The following is a 24267-nucleotide window of genomic DNA, read 5'->3' on the forward strand; positions in this document are numbered from 1 at the left end:
TTTTACTGAAAGACCCAACGCGTTTGTGTGCTTTTCTTCTGCTGTTCTTCCTCGCCTCGTACATGAATTTTGTTAAAACATATTCATTTTTTTCTAAAGAAACTCGCCCGCTATAGTTTCTCGTGTTGAAATACCGATGTTCCATGCCTGTCTCATGGTGGCTAGAATGCGTGCGAGAGCAGGGGGCTTCCGTCACGTTCGACCACTGGGTTTCGGCAGGCAGTGCACGCCACATCATTCGATGACACAGTCTTCGTTGCTGATATTTCAAATAAGGCTGTGTGCCAAGTATGGAGGGTCGTCAAAGAACAGCGCGCAGATGAACTTGCAAGTGCGATCATGCTTGATTTATTTTTTGTTTTAAATCGTGAAAAATGTAACTGCTTGGCTGACAGAAATTAAGACCGAATACAGCCCGAACTGCCGAAGTCCTACGTTTGTAATAACCAGATCATAAATGCAGAGCACGAACATATTAGGATACATTTATCAGCAAACGTCCAATCCATGATGTAGGTCTCCTCACTGATGCGCTGCAGTGTTCTTTAGAGGTTAAAATCTAAAGGTTACTAGGCGCTTTGCGCTGAATTAACCTTTAAATCCGTCAATTTTGACTCTTGTAACCTATAGATATATATATACGTAACAACATTTAATTAAAACATCAACATATTTCGCATGTAACCTTTATTTTATAAGTTACTCGTGATTACAGGTTACCATAAAAGGTACCGTGCTAAGAGTGTACGTTCGGATTGTTCTTTCGGAGCGTCAGCCTCCCGCTCCAACCGCTCTGACTTCGTAGTGAGAGCGTTAGCGCGATCTGGCTGAGAGGAGTGTCACGTGACACTAACCACCATTTGCCTCGGTTCCCGACAGCTGACAGCGCCAGCGCACATTTTCGACGACGGGAGTTTTGGAGTGTCGTGGGGGTTTGTTGGACTGTGTTCGTGACGTTTTCGTGTTTCAGCGCGGTCAATTTACACCCACCAAGGCATAATTGCACCATGTCCAAACGAAGGTGGCTACTTAGGGCGGAGGAATCATCAGTGATACTTTAACAGCAGCTCGCAACCGACGTGCTTGAAGCTAGCACATCCTTCGACGCCATTTGTCAACGACGCGCACGAATTTTACACGGCGACTTCCCGCGTTTCCTGAGCAATGGCGCCACCGTCGCGCTGCTCCGAGATCGCTTATGCATTCGGTTGGTGTACACTGCGTCTCCCGCTCAGATTGCCAGAGGACCAGTGGACCAGAGCCAGAGGACCAGAGCGGCCAACCAAATACACCATAATCATGAGAATAAACGAGCCCAGTCTTGATGCCTACGTATACATGTATTTTCCATTATAGAAAAACATACGAATATTCTCTAGGTCGGAGCATGGTACAAACAATGAAACCAAAACATGTATATAAAGAAATGCCACTCTAATAACCTTTGGTCCAAGCGGAAATAAAGTTAAATCACTAGCAGTTCTAGAAAAAAAAATGAATGCATTTAATGTTTTCTACGCATGAAGTTTGGAGTCGTAGCATGGGCAGGCTAATATTGAGGGTGTCCAGAAGTTGACAATTAGAAATGAGAATATCTAGTTAGGTTGCTGTTTATGAACGCCCCGAAAAACTCTAACCAGCATGGACTTATGCGTTTTGGAAGCACTTCTGGAACGCTATTTATCCCAAGCTGGGGTGGGAAGTTGTTCAGCAAAAAAACAAAGAGCAAAACAAAAGCGCACCGGCTCATTGCAGCAGTTATTAGACAGCTTTAGCTGAGCGCGTTTAGCTTGATAGTGGGCTTAGCGGAATAGCAGGATCGAAATGAGCATGTGCATAACGCTAAAGGACACACATTGAACGTTACAGTCTCTGCGTGGTTTAACGTAGTTTAGGTATCCCGACCGCCCCATTCGAACTCAATTTGGCAATGATTTTGTAGAATTCCCTTCGCTCGATGCCAAAACTGTGTAAACAGTTTTCGGTTAGTATCAGACCTCTTCAACGACAGACTACTGTGGATAACCATGCGGAGTTTTCGAGATCGTTTCTCCTTTCGTGCGTGTCGGGGCCTTACTAGGGGGAAACATCCGGGGTGATAGCGCCATTTATCGATGAAGTTCGGAGGTAGGCGCGTTGACATATTGCCTCTGAGCTTGTCAAACCTCGGGGGCCATTGCCGACAGCTTGTGCTACTTGTGATGATTTCGCTGCGGATCAGCAGACGTGGAGAGTACACTGTACAACGGGCTCCCGGCTTTCATTGCGCTGGTTCTCCCTCTTTTCGGACGCACACGCAAAGCTTACCGATAAGATATAAGCGCTTAGTACACTTTGTATGGTAAATCCAAAGTGCAATAGAACAGAGTCATAAGCGTAAACTGCGCTATCACGCTATACTAAAACTCGCTGTCGGCAAATGTCGTTTGCGGAATGTAACGCTATTTGCCCTAACCCCGCATTTGCGGTAACGCTAAGCTAAAACTGTCTTTCGACGAAGAAGATAACGTTTACTGAAGTCTTAAGCGCAAATATTATCAATGTGGATGTTTCAAAAACGTTAGTCATAATACTCCGTCTCATGTGTAACTTATAACTCCCTGTACAAGCTATGGCCCTATTGATTTAAGTAAGCGGTTCTTTCCTGCAGAACAGTTTCTTTTGGTATTTCGTAGAACACCCCTTAATAAACTATTTAGAATCGAATTTACTTTGTTTAAATCAATATAGTCGCTGTGATAGAAAGTAGTGCCAAACTTAGCACAGTTACTGTAGTCTCACGCGAAGTTGTAAATGTTAGGATCAACTTAATTTAAATTATTAACGCAGAACAAACATAACGGTTCAACTAAATTTTCTTGGTATCCCCCTGATGTCACTGGTAGGCGACGCAATTGTTTCGCTTTTACCTAAATAAATTGTTTGTGGTTACCGAAGGAATCAGATAATCATGATACCCAGATAGATAAAAGGGCACTGTTTTATGTTTCTTTTAGGTAAGAAACCATATGATTTTGTCAGAACGGCTCAGTATAGTAGAACATGATCATGTTTATCTCGCCGTTATGTTTGATATCTGAAACAGCCGTGGTAGTATCCTTGCACCGGCGTTTCGCTGCTGAGCGAGGACAATATAAATGGCAACACTGCATCACTCCGTATACGCTAGCCTCTGCGTCCGTCGGTCAGTTGGTCGCTCCGATTAGTCTATTAGTACTTCATTCGGCTAGTCGGTCAATGACATAGCTCGACCGGTTTGTTATTGTGCGAAAAGTATATTCCAGATTATTATGCAAACATTCGAAAGAATTTGCATTGACCTACGTAACCAATGGGCTGCCTATCAGCTTAGCTCCCAAAATCCACACAATTGTCTGTGCTATGTCTGCAGACTAACTGAATGCTCCTTTTTTCTTGTCTGCTTGGCAACCTCATTTGCAGTTCACGAACACCACCAGCAGGGGCAAGTACCCGGTAGAGGAAAAAGGAGGGACCTCCTATTACTTCGACAACACAACGTACACGCACTTTTGGCGTTTCGTTCGCAATGGCAAATTGTTGACCTTCTTTGCGTACGACACGGGATCGACGCTGTCATACAAGGTACTTCAGCTTTGAAATAAGAGGCCACATGGTGCAGAGTGTCAAAAAATGTTGCCATTATAGACGCCTTACAGTAGCCCAACATCGGCTCGGCCACCTCAACGGGCGTGGCCGCGCGGTAGTTGTGCGCCTTTGGGCCTCCCCATTCCGAATGCAGGGGACTTGCGCAACAAGCACAGAAAAGCGCCAATTTCGCTTTCTGTATATATCATGGTTATTCGCTATGGGCTCAACACTTTCGGCGTAAAGCTCGCCTGTTGATAATTTGCAAAGACCTGAAATTTACATTTTGGCCTGATGACCGACAAGTCGGTGCGTGTTTGTTTACCAACAAAGCGATGACCGATTACGCGTCAGTTCATTTAAAGCGTACAGGCTTCTTTGGTCCTTTCCCTTATTTACGTGGTTGTCAGAGGCAGGATTTCATCTGCTCAGTGTTGGTTCTGTCAAGCAGCCGACCACTGTGTGAAGCCAGGTGAGGGGTTTGCCGCGTTTTTAGATGCCGTGGTCCGCGGTGGCACTGTCTCGCTGTTCTGCCTAGTGTGTACCAGTGCTCAGTATCGCTTTTCTTGAGAGCAGTTTCCCCCCCATACAGAGCTGTTCTGTACATACATACATACATATATACATACATACATACATACATACATACATACATACATACATACATACATACATACATACATACATACATACATACATACATACATACATACATACATACATACATACATACATACATACATACATACATACATACATACATACATACATACATACATACATACATACATACATACATACATACATACATACATACACCATGTATACACTATATACACCACATGTACTTATGGATGCATATATGTATGTATGTACGCGCGGTCGAGGAGGCGCTCTCTTGCATGCATGGTTAACTCACTGTCTGGTTAGCTCACGGATGGATGACTGGGTGGATTGATTTAAGTTGATTTTTTGGATTATCACCGCCAGCCGTCACCTGTATATTCTGGCGTGTAGACATTGTGTAATATTCGCGTAGAAGCGGAAACACAAGTTCTCGTATGGCATGGGCAGTGCCTTTAGGTAGCGCAATTCTTGATTATTGTCCATGTACAATACGAATAAAGAGGTCTCTCACAGATTCAGAGGTATTTTTCAAGTTTTAGCTACTAAACCTGCATGCATGCGTGATCAGCACTAAATAGCATAAGTTATGAACTATAGACTGCACTTCCATTTATATTTGCGAAAGCGTTTTGTGTCACATGAGGCTGAAAATCCGGTAGTATGAAGCGATGTTCCCAAAATTGGCCGACGGCGCAAAAACTAAAAACTCGTCAAAAATGCTAGAATCGAGGTAACATTTATCCGGGTAGTTCCTGCATACAAATGAAGTTAATGGTTTTGGAAAGAAAGTTTGGTAAATTTTAAACTGGGGTGGAAATCGAACCCGGGCCTCCAAGTTACGAGACGTGCACGCTTACCCGACGCCAAGGCGGCTCCACGAGTCCGGTTGACTAACGATGTTTTAAGTGCGCGCATCATTGCACACGTTACCTCACATCCATCTCGCTAACTAAACGTTTGGCCTAGTGCGTGCGTCGTTGTGCACATGACAGAAAATCCAGCCGCGATGAGGTGACGTCACCAGCATCGTGCATGACCTCAGTACTAATAGAGAAGATGGTAAATGGTATATCAAGGTAATTAGTAGTAATTATGGGTGACTAATGCCAATTAAAGAGAAGTAAGGCGACTTCGTGCGAATTAAAGTGATTTACAGTGAATTAAGGTTAGAACAAGCTAGATTCAGGTGATCTATGGTAAAGTGAAAGAAGGTGAATAAAGTGGATAAAGAGGGATTAAAGTGCATTAGGGCAGATTTTAATGCGAAAGCATTCAAATCTACCTTTCTTTCGCATTTGAATGCGATAGCATTCAAATCACCTAAGGATACTAAAGTGACCGTCATTTTTTTCTTTTTTCATGCGTGTCGCTGCACTCCTGTGATTACTAATGAACATATCGCGCCTGCTGAAGCGAATGTTATTTTTTTATGAGAAAGCTAGTCAGGGCTGATACGGACGCAAATTGTTAGTGGGCTGTGCATGCGTTCGTGAGGAAAAACTGGGAACACCTCGTTTCCCCTGTAACAATTTTGTGGCTATGTTGTGGGGGAAGTTCATGCTAAAATAGAGAATAAAGGGAAACGAGGGGCTTGATTTTATTAATCATATAATATATAAAGCCAAAGGACAATGAAGCCAAGGAAAGAATCGAGGAAACTAACTATGGTTTAAATTCCAATGTAGCGAATAGCGAAGAAAATGGAAAAAGTGGAAGAAACGGTAACTTGTCGCCGCTGGGAGGCAAACCCACAACCACCGTATTGAGCGTCTGTTGCACTACCAGTTGTGCTACGCCTACGGCTATGAACTCGTCCGCTAAATTGGGTGTTTACGTTTTCTAGATATAGCCACAGGAGTGCTAGCCACTGCCACTCAGAGCAAAGGTAGGCTGATGTGGAACATCCTTTTAATGCCCAATATCGTCACCTAGCACGTTATCTTAGGAGAGCCGGCACATGGCACATGGCACAAGCCGAATAAACCCTCGCATGCTACCTAATGACATCGATGCCATTAGATTACGGAATGTCAACATATTTTTATACGTTTTGGGAGCGTGCCTTTGCTTGCACCCACATTTCCCGTTTCTTTTTTAATTCTGTGCGCTAGGAAATGCTAGAAACTTTTCCAGCTAGTGTTTACAAAAGTTCTTGAGAAACTGATTTCAGTTTTTTTCTTACGCCTTCAAGTGTTACAAAAATGTTTCATCTCTACTGCGCCGCCCTCCCAAGTTACTATAACTTTAGCACTACATGTGGGCAGACCGTCGTGCTATATTAGAGTATTCTTGCTCCTTATACATGTCCGTGGATTACCCCTTTCCTGCATGTTCTGACGAGTCGAGTGTTTCAAATGCAGTGGAAGGATCAGAAATGCTTTAGTTGCACTGAAAACAATATTGTGCACAGATTGCGCCCGAAAAACCACTATCACGGGACAAGGCACAGTATTCGAGCTTTAAGAGCTATCACTTGGTGCGAAAATTCCGTGAAAGTGGGTATCACTTCATCGCAACGCGCACACGTTCACTTTAGGCACTGCCCTTCAGCCATTAGGTTACAATACCAACATTTTAAATAAGCCAGTAGTAACGCGCCGTTTGTACTTTTTGGACAATGCTATTGTGTGACTGAAGAATAAGATAATTCAACCAGAATGCGGAAAACCGCTTTTCTGCATTCAGCAGAACGTCGTCAACAATTGCGAACGGGCGGCCAGAAGCCGGTAGATGGTGATGGTGTCTCGAGTTCAAGAATGACAGCTTCATCGACTAAACTGCTGATTAATCAACCATAGTCTCAATCGCGGCCCATGAATGAGTACCTCCCTCTTCTAATTGTACTGCTAAGCATGGTGTCATAATTGAGGATGTATGTTGTTAGCGGAAGCAGCAATGCGCGTGCGGATGTCCCGTAGCTACCCATTAATCTGAGTGAATCTGAGTTCGATTAATTTAAAAAAAATTAAATTATGGGGTTTTACGTGCCAAAACTACTTTCTGATTATGAGGCACGCCGTAGTGGAGGACTCCGGAAATTTCGACCACCTGGGGTTCTTTAACGTGCACCTAAATCTAAGTACACGGGTGTTTTCGCATTTCGCCCCCATCGAAATGCGGCCGCCGTGGCCGGAATTCGATCCCGCGACCTCGTGCTCAGTGAGTTCGATTAAGTATACCTGATAGGATTGGTTTCAGCTTAGTTCGCAAACGTGCGAGCCTGATTTAGAGCCGACCGAAGTATACGTCAAAATTTGAGTCACTCCAAGTCGCAGAAAGACACACGGAGACGAATTAAGTATGAGTCTGGGTCCAATGAGTCCGAGTATGTGCGAGTATGAATCTCAGTTAAAGTATGTCCACCTAGGTGTGGGAGTCAGTCGGAGTGAATTGAGTAGAGTTGAAACAGTTTTACGATTGAGTAGAAGTCCATAAGTAGGAATTGTTTGCGATTCATACGGTTTTTGAATCGAGGAGAATAAGGGCGAGCCTGCGTGCACGCGAAATCGAATCAGTATGATCGTTCCCATGAACGAGCAGGGTAGAGTCCAATATTCCGGGAGTCCGAGTATCGGAGTCTGAGTTTACGATGTGTGATTGCGCTGGAATGAAGGTCAGCGTGAGCATGGTATTCAGTTAGGCCGCGTGAACTTGCCTGAGTGATCTAAGCGAGTGTGAATGCGTTTGGCGAAGTCGGACATTAGGGGATTGAGATCATAGGGAAACCAGGTCGATACTGATTTTGGTGAGTTTGAGAGTGAGCCAACTGTGTATGACTCTGGTTAGTGTGAGCCTGTTTGATCCATTACCATATGATGTGCTTTGTGAATAAGTGAGAGTCAATTTTCGCTTGATCGAGATTTGTTCACTATGGATTACATTTACCGGCGCAGGTGCGAGACTGAATTTGAACGAGCATGAATACGTAATCCCGTGAATTTGAAGAAGCTTGCCAACCCCTAATTTAAGAGCTTGCTAGGTCTGCCGACTAAGGGGCCTGCTGTTATCTGGCTTAGTATCCGCGGTCATTGAGCTCTTCATTCTGGTGCTTTTAATTTCGTGTGGTGCCAGGCCAGGTCTAACGCTGCAGAATTTTGAGTCCTACTGAGTCATACTGTCCATGATTCTGTTGAATGTGAGCCTGACTGAGCATTTTCGCTAAACGTAAACTTTGCGAATGAGTCCAACCTCACTGAGTTTGAGGGTACGTTGACGATCAATTGTAATCAGCTGAGAAATTGTTCTGCAAGGCTTGTCAGCCCCGTTCCCATTGTACAAGCTGCTGTCCATTAGCATATCTTTCGGCTCACGTCAATGGCTTCACCATGTGTTATCGTAAACAAAATAAGTAATAGCCACATTCAGTTCTTGCCATGTCTGCCCTGCTAAACAACTGCCGGTATTCGTACGAGCCGTCCTGTAGTGAAACTGGTGGACCAGATTTCTGAATTGGCATAACGATGCATACTTAATTACAGATGACGGAGATGCTCAAGGCTTACGGAGATGACAAATGCGTTGTCTTTGACGATTTGGGAGAAGACGCCGTGGCGAGGAGCTTCACCGTCGGTGGCAAGAGTGTTCACTTCGGGAAGTTCGAGTTGATTTCGGCCGTGCAGGATGCAATGCAGAAGAAATACGGAGCGCCATCTCCCGGATAGAGAAGATGACATGAACTAAGTTGAGCCTGTACGTCACTCAGCACGCGGTAAGGAAAGTGACGTCTGGGTCAACAAGAGATGACTATTTACACGCAGTCTTCACGAGCAGTGACAGTTTTACAATGGTACAAAATGCCCTCTGTTTATCGATGTGGTGGGCAACTGCGGTTGACCACGTCGTTGCTGCTTTGCTTGGAATTATTTCTCCCAATTGCAGTCACCCAGTCAACGTGAATGTTCCTGTTTACTTAGTTCTTTCTTCCCCTATGAACGCACTGATTTTTAACGTTGTGATGTGATTACTTTGGCTATGGTGTGTACATTGCTCTTCACGGTCGCCCACATTATGCTGCTTTGACAGTGTGCATAGTTTCTTGCTTTTTCTCTTGACGCTATGAAACATTCGACTTCTGTGAAACGCGATACATTGGCGACTCATCGCGAAGTGTCAACGATTGGAACCAACGCCAAAGTATGGCTGAGCATGCTCCATGGGTGTGTGAACAGTGATCCACACAACTACGCGCCATACGGTCACATTACGTGAATAGTGACACTTGTGTTGTTAGCAGTTTACGAACATAATCACCCTTGACGCCATCGCTTTACTGTTGACGAGCTGGACAGATTCACTTCATCTCGCAAGTGGCAACCTGTAGCTGCGCCATAAGGAGCAATTTATTTTTTTTCTAGTATTTAAATTTTTCGCTCTCTTTCTTTCTCAATACCTTCAATTATGCGCATTTATGTTGTCGGAAAACATGGGTATAGAAGGATAATTTTATTAATTCAAGTATCGATTCGACACAGGACTCGTCCTGTCTTCGCACGAGCCACCATAATTGTCTTTTGGTACTGCTGATGAGAACGCGCTTAGCGTCGGTGTGACGACATGCAAAATTTTGCACACGTATATAACTTTAAACCTTGTTTGAGAAAGGATCACTGAAGTGGTGATGGTTTGAAGTGCCGTGCAGGAGAGCTGCCGTGGTTGCACGCAGACACTTTCTGATCAAATGTGCGGAGCAGATCACCTTGGCTGACTTATTTATAATATTTGAATAATAATAATTCTCTTTCTGCTAGCCCAAAATTTTTTTTTCAGGATGGATTTAGTTTGTCATTATTGATACTGCCAGTTTTGCAACGTCTGCGTGCGCTCTTCTAAACTTTCATTATTGCCATTTTTTGATGAAAATTACCACCTTGCCTTTTCTTTCTTGTAATTATAAGGGAATATGTTCTCATGTGAAGCTGTTATCGGTTGAATTGGCACCCAGTAGCACATGGTAGAAGAGATTTGTGCTGTTTTTTGTAAACAATCCTTTTTTCCCAAACGAACTCCTCGCCAGTTTTAAATAGCACTTTATTGAGAATTAGAACATTTTGTCTAGTCGATTCAGTATTGCTTTTCACAAATACTCTTATTCGGCTAAACCATTTCGTTAGTCGAAAACACATTTCGAGTGAAATACTGAGAGCTTAGGGCACGTGACATTTTGTTGTCAAGTGCAACTAATTTCATCACGGGTGACCAAAACGTATCACAGAAGTGAATTTCAATTTATACGGCATACATTACCTGATGGCACTAAAGTATGTTCCTTTTTAACTGTGTTAATGATATTTTCGATTAGCTCGGCGCACTGTGGCAATGCTTTCGAATGTTGCAGTCTCACCTGAAAAGCGACGCATCGATTGCGATATAAAAAAAATTATTGGACGGCTATGCAAAGTAAGGATAGTAGCTTTATCGGTTGTATAAACTTCTAAACCTTCACTTACTAACAATATTAACAAGAATGTTAACACGCGCGCAATGGCAAACGTGAACACGTTTCGCTCGACGACCACAGACATTCGCGATCACAACGCTGGAGTAAGGAAGCGCGGCAGCTGGAGCGAGCGAATAGTCCTTCGTCCCGTCTTTCATTTTAGCGCGAACTAAGCGCCGAGAACACAGCGCGAACGAAGCAACAAAGGCCCTCGGTGCGCAGATCGCAGATCACAGATCGCTTTAAGGTAGGGCCCGCATGACCACACTCAGGCGCGGCATACTCAGCCACGGCCGGAGTAGAACGCCCTTCCCTCCCCCCCCCCCTCCCCCTTAAATTTCAGTGCCCTGCGCGCGACTGTGTGCGTCCTCTCCGCCTTCGTCCCTTGCGTGCGCGAGACTGAGCCCCATCCTCGGCCCACATTACGTGCTTTCATCGCACACACAGCATACGCTGCGCGACCACGATGTTATCTAATTTGAACTTCATATGAATATACAAAATATTTACCAAAATAATCTCCGATAGAACAAAAGCAACACTGGATTTTAGCCAAGCAAGGGAACCGGCGGGTTTCAGGAAGGGATACTGTACAATGGATCACATCCATGTCATTAATCAGGTTATCGACGAATAGGCAAAGTATAATTAGCCTCTCTATATGGCTTTCATAGATTACCAAAAGGCATTTGGTTAGGGTCGAGATACCAGCAGTCATAGAGGCAATACGTAAGCAAGAAGTACATGAAGCTTACGTAAATATCTTAAAAAGTATCGGCAGAGCTTCCACACCTACCTTAATTCTCCAGAAGAAAATCTTTAAAGAAAGGGATAAGACAAATAGACACAATCTCTCTATGCTATTCACTGCGTGTTTAGATGTATTCAAGCTATTAAACTGGGAAGGCATAGGAGTAAAGATCGACGGCGAATATCTCAGCAACCTTCGGTTTGCCGATGACATTGTTCTATTCAGCAACAATGCAGACGAGTTACCACAACTGATTGAGGAGCTTAACAGAGAGAGTGTAAGTGTGGGGTTGAAGATTAATATGCAGAAGACAAAGATAATGATAAATAGCCGGGCAAAGGAACAAGAGTTCAGCATCGTCAGTCGGTCTCTAGAGTCTGTGAAGGAGTAAGCTTACCTATAGGTCAATTATTCGCAGGGAACCCTAATCATGAGAAGGAAATTCACAGAATAATAAAAATGGGTTGGATCGCATACCCCAGACATTGTCAGCTCCTGACTGTAAGCATACCATTATCATTGAAAAAGAAGGTGTACAATCTGTGCATTTTACCAGTGCTGACATAATGGGCAGAGACTTGGAGACTGACAAAGAAGCTTGAGAACAAGTTAAGGACCGTGCAAAGAGCGATGGAACGAGGAGTACTAGGCATAACGTTATTAGACAGAACGAGAACGGTGTGGATTGGAGTGCAAATAACCGTTGGACCATTAGGGTTACAGAATGGGTACCAAGAGAAGGAAAACGCTATCGAGGACGACAGAAGACTAGGTGGAGCGACGAAATTATAATATTTGTGGGAGCTAGTTCGAATCGGTTGGCGCAGGACAGGAGTAATTGGAGATGATGGGGAGAGGCCTTCGTCCTGCAGTGGACATAAAACAGCATAATGATGATGATGATAATGGGATATCACGCTGACGCCGATGGCGGAAATGTGCCTGCAGTGTCTCTATATTAAGAATGCAATAGCGTGCTGTGTGATGACTCGTTAAAAACGTAGCAACTCTTCATTGCACACCAAATGTTATCTTCGAAGCAACGGAAACCAGCTTTGTTGGAAGCAGCAGTCTCTAGAAATGTTTTTTAGAGTTCAGGTAGCAACACAAGGATTAGCCTAAAAAAAATTTCCGTCAAGGTTGGATGAACCGAGTGAAGGCGTGAGATCTACAATTGATTGAGCAATATGAGGTTATGTTACGGTTGCTTCCACTCGCAAACTCGCAAAAGGCAGAATGAACATTAGCGAAGAATAAAGAGCTCCGTTCACATAGGAATACCTAGAAATAAACATGGCTACGAGCTTGCTGCTGCACTGTCAAGAAAGGAAACAATACCGCACCGTGATTAAGAGACGAGAGAGGTAAATAATAAATAGAAGGCAAGGAGGTGAACCAAGACTAAGGCCGGTTGGCTACCATGCCCTGCGGTAAGGAGAAAAAGGAGAGAACGACTAACGAAGATAGAAGATAAAGACCACTGTTTATATCGTCAGGTTCTCTGTGGCTACTCCTGGTGCTCCACGTCCGACACATCAAAGGGGCAATAGCAGCTGTCACCAATCCGCCACCATTCAGGGACATATTTATAAGTGGTGAAAACTCGGACTAGAGTCGCCATGCAATAAAGTATCCTTCCTTCTTTCTGCTCTATATCACAGATAGTCACATAATCTGGTAGCCTTCATAAATTGCAGCAGCGCTTTTTTGGCCTTTTGTAACTGCAGTTTGCGAAACCATTGTTGCGAAATCTTGTTCAATGTTCCAATGTTTTACGTCGAACGGATTTAGGTAGATGAGGTGGTCAATTCTTTCATCTTCAAAGGACTTGTTGTAGCAGAGGAGTTGTTCTATCTTCTCCTCGACCACCACTATTCACTCTGCGCAATCAGCCATTAGAGTAAGAATGAGTACGCGTTGGTGAATAGAATGCCCATACGGAAGCGACACAGCACTGCTTCGTTATTTTGAGGTAGCCCAGGTAAGAGTTGCATTTGCATAGATGGGTCGAGACAATGCAACCGACGGTGAGTCACTGAGGTCTGCGCCACTTTTGCACTGTCGTACAGCGCGGTACGGGGCTTAGCGGAGAGAAGAGAACTAGGTGTCGGATTCCTGATTAATAAGAATGTGGCTGGTAACATACAGAAATTCTATAGCATGAACGAGAGGGTGGCAGGTCTTGTTGTGAAACCTAATAAGAGGTACAAAATGAAGATTGTACAGGTCTACGCCCCTACATCCAGTCATGATGACCAGGAAGTCGAATGCTTCTATGAAGACGTGGAATCGGCGAAGAGTAGAGTGAAAACTAAGTACACTATACTAATGGGCGACTTTAATGCTAAGGTAGGCAAGAAGCAGGCTGGAGACAAGGCAGTGGGGGAATATGGCATAGGCACTAGGAATATCAGGGGAGAGTTATTAGTAGAGTTTGCGGAACAGAATAATATCGGGATAATGAATACCTTCTTCCGCAAGCGGAATAGCCGAAAGTGGACGTGGAGGAGCCCGAACGGCGAGACTAGAAAGGAAATCGACTTCATACTCTGCGCTAACCCTGGCATCATACAAGATGTGGACGTGCTCGGCAAGGTGCGCCGCAGTGACCACAAGATGGTAAGAACTCGAATTAGCCTAGACCTGAGAAGGGAACGGGAGAAACTGGTACATAAGAAGCCGATCAATGAGTTAGTGGTAAGAGGGAAAATAGAGGAATTCCAGATCGAGCTACAGAACAGGTATTCGGCTTTAACCCAAGAAGAGGACCGTAGTGTTGAACCAATGAACGACAATCTTGTGGGCATCATTAAGGAGTGTGCAGTGGAAGTCGGTGGTAACTCCGTTAGGCAGGATACCAGTAAACTATCGCAGGAGACGAAAGATCTGATCAAGAAACACCAATGCATGAAAGCCTCTAACGCTACAGCTAGAATATAACTAGCAGAACTTTCAAAGTTAATCAACAGGCGTAAGACAGCTGACATAAAGCTAGAATAGAACTGGCAGAACTTTCGAAGTTATTGAACAGGCGTAAGACAGCTGAGATAAGGAAGTATAATATGGATAGAATTGAACATGCTCTCAGGAACGGAGGAAGCCTAAAACAGTGAAGAAGAAACTAGGAATTGGCAAGAATGAGATGTATGCTTTAAGAGACAAAGCCGGCAATATCATTACTAATATGGATGAGTTGTTCAAGGGGCTGAGGAGTTCTATAGAGATTTATACAGTACCAGTGGCACCCGCGACGATAGTGGAAGAGAAAATAGTCTAGAGGAATTTGAAATCCCACAGGCAACGCCGGAAGAAGTAAAGAAAGCCTTGGGAGATATGCAAAGGGGGAAGGCAGCTGGGGAGGATCAGGTAACAGCAGATTTGCTGAAGGATGGTGGGCAGATTGTTCTAGAGAAACTAGCCACCCTGCATACGCAATGCTTCATAACGTCGAGCGTACCGGAATCTTGGAAAAACGCTAACATAATCCTAATCCATAAGAAAGGGGACGCCAAAGACTTGAAAATTTATAGACCGATCAGCTTGCTGTCTGTTGCCCACAAAGTATTTACTAAGGTAATCGCAAATAGAATCAGGAACACCATAGACTTCTGTCAACCAAAGGACCAGGCAGGATTCCGTAAAGGCTACTCAACATGAGACCATATTCACACTATCAATCAGGTGATAGAGAAACGTGCGGAATATAACCAACCCAAAGATATAGCTTTCATTGATTACGAGAAAGCATTTGATTCTGTCGAAATCTCAGCAGTCATGGAGGCAATATGGAATCAGGGTGCAGATGAGCCGTATGTAAAAATACTGAAAAATATCTATAGCGGCTCCACAGCCACCGCAGTCCTCCATAGAGAAAGCAACAAAATCCCAATGAAGAAAGGCGTCAGGCAGAGAGATACGATCTCTCCAATGCTATTCACAGCGTGTTTACAGGAGGTATTCAGAGACCTGTATTGGGAAGAAATGGGGATAGAAGTCAATGGAGAATACCTTAGTAACTTGCGATTCGCTGATGATATTCCCTTGCTTAGTAACTCAGGGGACCAACTGCAATGCATGCTCACCGAGCTGGAGAGGCAAAGCAGAAGAGTGGGTCTAAAAATTAATCTGCAGAAAACTAAAGCAATGTTTAACAGTCTCGGAAGAGAACAGCAATTTACAATAGGCAGCGAGGCACTGGAAGTCGTAAGGGAATACATCTACTTAGGGCAGGTAGTGACTGCGGATCCAGATCATGAGACGGAAATAATCAGAAGAATAAGAATGGGCTCGGGTGCGTTTGGCAGGCATTCTCAGATCATGAACAGCAGGTTGCCATTATCCCCCAAGAGAAAAGTGTATAATAGCTGTGTCTTACCAGAACTCACCTATGGGGCAGAAACCTGGAGGCTTACGAAGAGGGTTCTACTCAAATTGAGGACGACGCAACGAGCTATGGAAAGAAGAATGGTAGGTGTAACGTTAAGCGATAAGAAAAGAGCAGATTGGGTGAGGGAACGAACGCGAGTTAATGACATCTTAGTTGAAATCAAGAAAAAGAAATGGGCATGGGCAGGACATGTAATGACGAGGGAAGATAACCGATGGTCATTAAGGGTTACGGACTGGATTCCAAGGGAAGGGAAGCGTAGCAGGGGACGGCAGAAAGTTAGGTGGGCGGATGAGATGAAGAAGTTTGCAGGGACGGCATGGCCACAATTAGTACATGACCGGGGTTGATGGAGAAATATGGGAGAGGCCTTTGCCCTGCAGTGGGCGCAACCAGGCTGATGATGATGATGATGATGATTATGACAGCGCGGTAGCTTGCTTAGTGTTCGGTTGCATCAGTCCTGGGTGTAAGTAAGGAAACAAAGTTAGTGTCTTCATGTGCTTTCCTTGTAGCTTGATCAGCGATGTCGTTGGCGGAAAATAGCAATGACCCGTCAGCCACTGAAACATGTGCTTTTGTTCTTTTGTAATCACATGATGCTGCAATTCTCATATCTCCGACACAAGTTGTCCGCAGGAGCTACGGCGAAGAGATAAGGAGAGACAGTGTTGGGCCGCCCTTTCAGTCGCAGAATATTTCCCACCGATTTTTCGTTACATTGTTAATATGATGAACGGCGGCTCAGAGTTCCAGCAGCACTGAACTGGCCGATGTAGTGAAGTGAGAAGTCCCGTGTCTTATGGTGATATATCGCGATGGAGTCACCATCCAAGCGACTTGTCCTGTCGTCATTCTCGTGTCCCTTGTCTTGCGCTAAACAAAGTAGTGCGTTCAATGCGGCTGGTTGGTCCACCTTTAGAATAAAAACAGGAACAGCGCAACAGAGGACCAGCAAGTAAAAAGCACAGGACAGAGCACTGACTAGCAAACTAATGTTTATTTGCAGAAGCAGTCTATAAAGACATCATTGAATCTGGCATAAAGAACAGAGCAAGAAGGATAAGAAGGATGAGCGGCAGCCACGGAGATAATCCAGTTCGTTTGTTGAGAGCGTGAGGGATGCAGAACTGACGCACGCGTCGCCACTTTTGCATATGCTAATTGCCTCAAAGATTTCCCCCACACGCTTTTCACTATATCTGCCATATATTTCGCACTTCTTAAAGATCAGGGTGCAACCACATGCGTTAGTGGGCAGCTAAATGACAGTGCGGGTGTCCTTTTAGTGAAGTGGCATGCTCGCGCAGGCGATCCTTAATGCACCTACCCGTTTGCCCGATATAGCAACATTTGCAATCATGCTGGATTTTATAGACGACCTGCGTTGTACAGTCAATAACGCAACGAACATGATTCTTATAGCAGCTTTTGCGCGCGACAGTATTCTCTCTGTTGACTATTTTGCCCAACCCGCTCAGTTTATTAGGGGCATTGCACAGCACTCTCACTACTGCCTTGGCCGCAATTTTCATAATGTTATGGGGAACACGGTGTACATAAGGAATGACGGCAAGCCTAGATCTTGAAGGCGATGTCTGCATATTTTGTTTTCCGGCGTTCTTTAACTCTTCTACAAGGCCACCAGCAACACTGCACAACACGCTGGTCGGGTAGCCTGCTGATGTTAGTCTGTTGACTTGCACTGAAAAGCTCTGTCTGACAGAGTGCTCGCACGAGCGCTTCAGAACAGCTCGCAAACATGCCTTAGCGATGCCTCGTTTTAGGAGTTTGGAGTGTGCACACGAAAACGGGAGAAGCCCTTTCTTTGAGTGAGGCGATAGCTCCAGCACACGTGATGAGGTTTAAAAAGAATTTCAATGTCTAAAAACCTTAAACGGTCATTACTGGGTTCTTCCGTTGTTGATGTAAAATCCTTCATTATCTCACTGAAGGCGTCAGTAATTGTCTTGGAGCTTAGCTCCATGTCACAAGGGCCAACTGGATTAAACACTAAAAAGTCGTCAACAAAGCGAAATATTCTTACGGTCGCCAGCTGTAGGCGAGCGAGTAAGCCACCTATATAAACTCCCTGCTTTTGAATGAAAAGCTTATTGTCACGACAAACGAATGTGTATTTTATGTAGTGGGTGATTATTTACATGAAGCTGCCGACGCTCGTTCCACAGGCATTTTGAAACCTAACTACGCCGTGCTTATCGATGCAATCACCAGTGACAGTGACAAGAACTTTATTAATAGTGTCCTGAGGAACTCGATTGGGGGGACCGAAGGCTCCCCGATCAAGTTGGTGGCTCCGCCCACGGCGGAACAGGGAGGTGGTGACTCTCCCGACGTCGCGGGCCCTCTGGACGGCCAGTAGTTGGTTTGTGAAATCCGACCTCTTCACCAAGGCGTCCCACTTGGATTTGTTATGAAAGTCGGAGCCCGCGTTGTACGGGCACAGCCAGAGCATGTGGTCGAAGGAGCAGCACGCGTGACCGCATTTGGAGAACGATTGCGGGAAGTTCGGGTCTATCCAACTCAGCGCTCTAAGGATGAGGTAGGATCTCGTCTGTAAAAGTCTGAAAGTAACAGCCTGAGCCCTGTTCAGTTTCGGGCTGGGGGGAGGGAATTTTCTCCTGCTTTGTCTGTAATGTGACGTAATTTCATGAAAGGTCGTAAGATTATATTTGAGGGAGCAATCCTGCGGGAGGGCCGGACCGTTATCTCGGGCGTAGTTCGTGAATTCACGCGCCAGGCAGTTGGCCCTCTCGTTAGGGTTGCAACCCGCTTGGTTAGTTACATCGTTCGTGTGCGCCGGGAACCACGCTAATGTATGACCTCCAATGTGTTCTCGCGTAGTAATACGAAAGGATCTGTTGACGATGTCGGCTGCGTAATTACAAACTAGAGCGGACGAGGAAGCCCTAACCGCCGTGCGTGAGTCGGAGAAAATGGTCGCCGGGCCTTTTGTGGCTTGAAGAGCCAAGGCTATCGCGGTTTCCTCCGCCTCATTCGCGTGTTTAGCGTAAATTGATGCGGCGCTGATAAGTGTTCCGCACGCGTCAACGACCGTGATAGCAAACCTGTCTCCGCTGCCATATTTGGCAGCGTCGACGAAGAATGCGTCTGCCCCGTAAGGATCGATTCGTCGAAGGATGGTTATAGCCCGCGATCTTCTGCGACCTTCGTTATATATTGTGTGGATGTTCCTCGGCACGGGCGCAACCTTTTAAACCTTCACGGGCTAATTTAGACAGAGGGTGTCTGTCGAGCGGTGCCTGTATAGGGAGTTGACGAGCTTCATCGAGCATTTTGATTCCCGGCTTAGTTCACGAAAGCCTTGAGATCTGTGCTATAAACTGCGCTTCAATTAATTCGTTAGTGGTATTGTGAATTCCGAGTTGAAGTAGTTTTACTGTGCTAGCGGATTGTGGGATACCGAGTATTCTTTTGATGCTGGACCTGATGAGCGTGTCGAGTTTGTTCTTTTCACTTTTGCTCCATTTGAGGTACGGTGCCATGTAAGTAATGTGACTGATGAAGAAAGCTTGGAAGACCCTGAGTAGGTTGTCCTCCTTGAGTTCCCCCCTTTTGTTTGCGATTCTAGTTATGAGTCTTAATATGTTTTTCGCCTGCGCACCCACCTTGTTTAGAGCTTCTGCATTACAGCCTTTGGCGTTGATTAGAAGTCCTAAAATTTTGATGGAGTTCACCCTCGGAATGGGGTGCCCTTCTTGTGTTGTAATTTTGACTGGCAGCGTTTCCAGAGGCTCGAGGTTCCTAACGCCCTGCCTCGACTGTCTGTAGAGGAGGAGCGCGGATTTGGTCGGTGACAGCTTGAGACCCGTGCTTGCAAGAAATTCTTCCGTTACTTCTATGGGCGCCTGGAGAGATTGCTCTAGATCGGCCAAAGATCCCCCCGGGGACTAGATTGTAATATCGTCTGCATAGATTGCGTGGCCTATTTTTGGGAGTGTGGCCAGCCTCTCGGACAGTTTATGCATGGCGATATTAAATAGCAGCGGGGATAGACAGTTCATGTGGCTTCCGGATGAGGAAAGGGTCGTCCACTTGCCGATTTCCCAGTAAATTTTGCAGGAAAGTACCTGGGAGTCGCTGCAAGGTTCCCTGCTCCGACACAATCACATAAAAAGGAATTTCCACCTCATGTGTTTTCGCCGAGAAGAACTCAGTCAAAGTTACGCCCTTTGAAGTCCTCACAGAGGATGCCAGATTGGTCAGATCCGTCGATTTGCACAGTTTGGCTGCTTCGGCCTTCGCCTCTGCTAGATTTTGCATTTGGTTCTTGGTCAGCGCTCTGTGCTGTGCTCTTTACTCGCTCGTCCTGTGTTGTGCTGTTCCTGTTTCTATTCTAAACAAAGTAATTATGGGGTTGCCTCATCACTGGTGTGGCTGGTTTTAGTGTGAGCACCCTTCATGTATATGTGGACTGGGTGAAGGTAGAAGTAATGCAGGCAACTCACATTTGCTTGCTTAAAGACCTTGGTAGGCAGGTCAGTCTTTCTTTTTAGGGGGGACAGAAAGACGCACGTCACGTGCGCCTTCCTCTCCGCCAAACCACAAGGCTGACGCGGAACGTGACTAGGATACGAAGCCTTATGATAGGGTTCACGGTGAGTTGACTACATGGCAATTGCCTCTGGCCGTCGTTCTGGCAGGTAAGCTAATTTGACTGCATCCAAAAATGTGGCGGACATGCGCCCACGGCATTCCGTAGGTTTTCTTAATCGTGACTGGACTCTCTTGAGACAATATATTTGTACAAGCTGCTCAGCCGCTCCGTGGAAGGGACAGGCAAACACGTAGTGTCTGTCTTCGCGCACTCTGAAGTGCTCGGAGACTTGACTTGCATGTTTTAATAAGCACCGGATACCTATAGCGTAGAAATCGGATAAAAGTCCACAGTACAGCTATATCGTGGCGTTCAGTGGTGATCGCCATGTGATGCCTATCATCATAATATGAATTAAGACGCGGACAACAGACGTGAGCTTATCCTTCGAGTGGTCAACCTGAGGGGTTGTGATGCAGATTTCTGTTTCTGGAATCTTTCAAATGGTTTCCTGAGGCAGAGCCCCAAAGAGCCCAATCAAGGACAACATCGTTCGTTCAAAAAGCACATAATAAATTAATGAAACCAAATTAAAAGAATATGTAGTGAACATTTATTGAAATATTCACAAGACACAAATACTATTCAAGCTATAATGGCACCTAAACTTTAAGAGTTAGGGAACATCGCCTCAGGGCAAGCCCAGTTCCGCGCTAAAGATCAGCGTCATAGAAAGCGATGACAAATTGATCACATAATGTACCTTAAAATCACGGAACTGAGAACAACTAGAAGCACGCGCCCTGATTCGACCGTGGAAGAGTGATGCTACGGCGCCTCCGATTTAGTGTTGCATTCACACCAAACATCGTGGAACATTGGGTGAAACATCCTTAAAACTCCGAGGAAAAAGAGAAAAGGCTGCCACGCCCCAATTGTAGCAACAAAGAAGAAGCGGTTGAGGCGGTCGATCTTCCTTAGAAGTACACAGCCACACAAAATATTCAAGGGCTACATTCATGAGGCCTATCGCCTTCTAAACGGGCTGGTGTCAAGGAACTGGTTCAAAGCCCCCATTTCAATTCACTCCTGTCATTGATTCTAGTCTACATTCTCTGATATAGGACATGTAAGACGAGCCTCAACCCGTAGGCCAGTATTTTATTTTTGAATAAACATGATTTTTGCAGTACCATCCTTGATAATTTCGCTAACTACCTAGAATGCAAATATTGAATTTCAATTGTTAACCTTAGGATACACCTTGAAACTGTAAAAGTGACGCAACACAGTTGCGAGAAGATGTCTCCTTTAGAGAAATATTAAAGCTTACATCACTTCTGAGATATGCGACCTAAAATCCGCTACAAAACGTTTTGAAATTGCAGATGAGCAGTTTCTCTAAAACATGTCTCTAATAGTTCGGGACAACTATGAATAGTGCCACGCCGGGGATTCTTTTAGCAGATTTTCGGGACGCATATCTCTAATATGTCAAGTGGCGCATGACAAGGACAACAAAAAATGGCCGGAAGAGAACTGCGTTCTTCAGTGGACATAAATAGGCTAACTATGATAATGATGAGTATGATCTCAAAAAAGGTACCGGTCTTCGCATTTCTTTTAAGCAGGAATAATCGCACCACTTCTAAACCTTATTTTATAGTTACACCACGGGCCCTAAGGCGAGAAATTAAAAGAGGATCAGCCTATTGGAGGTATATATTATTAAGGTTAACTTTAAAACGTTAATTTTGCTGATACTGAATTCCGCTTATCCACGTATCCCGGGCTAAAAAGCGGCAAGTACCTAGATATCCAGTTTTAAGGCGACTCATTCGTTTAGGAGTGAAGGCTTTTTTTTCTTGCAGGCGGGCGGACAGGGTATCTCGCGGTTAAAGTTGACCTAGGGCGGTGATATTCCAGCCTAAAATTACATGGCACAGAAGCGATCAGGTGTGTACCAGCGGATTTTAGTTTGCTTTCAATCTTTCACGTTGCCATTACACAGCTCCAGTCAGGCTTGTGACAAGTGTAAACATCCTGCAGCATATAATCTATACATAAACGTTCGCTACACAATAATACACATTGCTTATACCAACGTTCTATATACAAATCATGAGCACTTCGCATACGTAGACGCCTACTGCAGTCTAGTCTGGCAAGTTTGCTTAGTTGTTTCGCCAAATAAAACGGACATGGTAGATGGACAAAGCTAGATGCACCAGATCAGATTCAACGACACGACAAAACATACCCCGACGTATTTTCGAAGTGCATGTTTCTGTTGTTGTTCTGCTATAAACAAAGAGATGCGTGGTACCTTTTGGCCTCTCCTTCTTCGTATCTTGCGTAAAACTGAAAAAAATTCATCTGTTACCCATCTTGTTTCATTTTACGCTTTTTCCATCTCTTCCAAAATAGGCAAAAAAAAAAAACTGGTTTGCTAAAATTTTTGTCGAATTGCAATGTGTAGTAGGTACGGCATACACCTTCTCTAAGATACGAAATAAGTGTTAGAGAACATTAAAATGGCGAACACCGGATATTGTGTAGTCCAAATGAGCTGCAAGCACTAAGCTGCTGATGCTAGAATAAATGGTCCCGACATATTTCATATTTATGGACGAAATTGTGCCTAAATGCACAGCATTGCTTCCACGGTTGCGTAGGTTTACGCCATGCTTGGCGACGCGCAATATAGCAAAACAATGATCAGGTAACTGCTACACATGCAATACAAGAACCAACACGATATTGCTGCAACGCGCAGTGATGATGAAAGACAATGGCCCAGCAGCTTCACAACATGCGAACTTTTAAAGCTGATACCAAAAAAAGCTCTACTGTGGAAATGCTAAACTATTTCTTCTGCTGATTACCACGCCGTCGCTTGTCAGCTGGCGTCTGTCAAGCCTCTTAAAGACTTCCGCAATTCTTTATCACTCTTTCTTTCGTTCCGTCTTTTCTCTAATTCCGCGATACCACTTAAAAATGGAATGCACAGGCGGGCATAGGTAAAGCAGCCGGGAATTCAAAACACTCCAGGAGAATGCGAATACATAAAGAAAACATAGAGAGTATTTTTGTTTGTAAATGCAATCCACTTTGACGCGCCGAAAAGTAAAAAAAAATATTTTTTCGATCAGACCTATCCTTTGAAGAAAGGTTATTGTATGAGATGCCGCCAATAAACGGCAGAAAGCACCGCTAAGGATTTCTGTCTTTCTTTCCCTGGCAATGAATTGGAAACTGGCGCACCTGACGGCAGGAAAAGGAAAAAAAAAACAAATTCATCCATGACTCGCTTCAGGTACCATAACTAGGTACTGACGTAAAAGACAAACGAAAGAAAAACATTTGCTTTGTAAAGTCAAATATAATATCAAGTAGTATTTACGAGGTTTAAATCCTTTTGCCGTCGGCGTTTTGACAGATCCAATTATTTTGAGCGCGCATTCATCCGGGGCTTGCTTCTACTGTTTTTTCCAATCCCAAGCCCTAAGAGGACTGGCATTGCTCTAAAGATAAATGGTATTGCTCTGGAAAAGTAGGCGGCCTCAGCACAGCTCCACAGTGTATCAACGAGTCTGATGTCGAAACGGAATCACGTGCACTTCTCGAATAGACTTTCAATCCTCAATTAGGCAAAATTAGATTTCTCCAATACGAAGGGCTTGCTGGTGCATTTTATAGCAAATAGTGTTGGTAGATTGATACGGCAGAGTTTTGAATTTTCTGCGGCAGCTCAGTTAAATTAAGTGGTATGAGAAGGGTGCCGTTCTGTCAAGCGTGTTACTGATCTAGTGGATGTCTCTCTTCTTTATAAATTAAACAATATGCGATGAATCTTTCGTATTAGATATGCTCCTCGTTGT

The 24267-nt window shown here is 44.6% G+C and overlaps 1 protein-coding gene across 7 annotated transcripts in view; it reads left to right on the forward strand.

Moving 5' to 3' along the window:
- The window catches only part of LOC135903072 (collagen alpha-1(III) chain-like), a 442036-nt gene that overhangs the window by 96817 nt on the left and 320952 nt on the right, over positions 1-24267 (forward strand). For 3 of the 7 annotated variants that reach the window (XM_065453972.2, XM_065453975.2, XM_065453973.2), the window contains exons 15-16: positions 3442-3603; positions 8712-8941. The exons of 1 other annotated variant lie outside the window; for it this stretch is intronic. In XM_065453972.2, the coding sequence (XP_065310044.1) occupies positions 3442-3603; positions 8712-8894 (345 nt within the window). In that variant the 3' untranslated portion in view covers positions 8895-8941. Of the gene's footprint in view, positions 1-3441; positions 3604-8711; positions 10148-24267 lie in introns of those variants that run through there. 3 more of the 7 variants (XM_065453971.2, XM_065453977.1, XM_065453976.2) reach the window with 2 other exon arrangements.

Source organism: Dermacentor albipictus, chromosome 1 (genome assembly GCF_038994185.2).
Source record: "Dermacentor albipictus isolate Rhodes 1998 colony chromosome 1, USDA_Dalb.pri_finalv2, whole genome shotgun sequence".
In the NCBI taxonomy this organism is placed as follows: Eukaryota; Metazoa; Arthropoda; class Arachnida; order Ixodida; family Ixodidae; genus Dermacentor; species Dermacentor albipictus.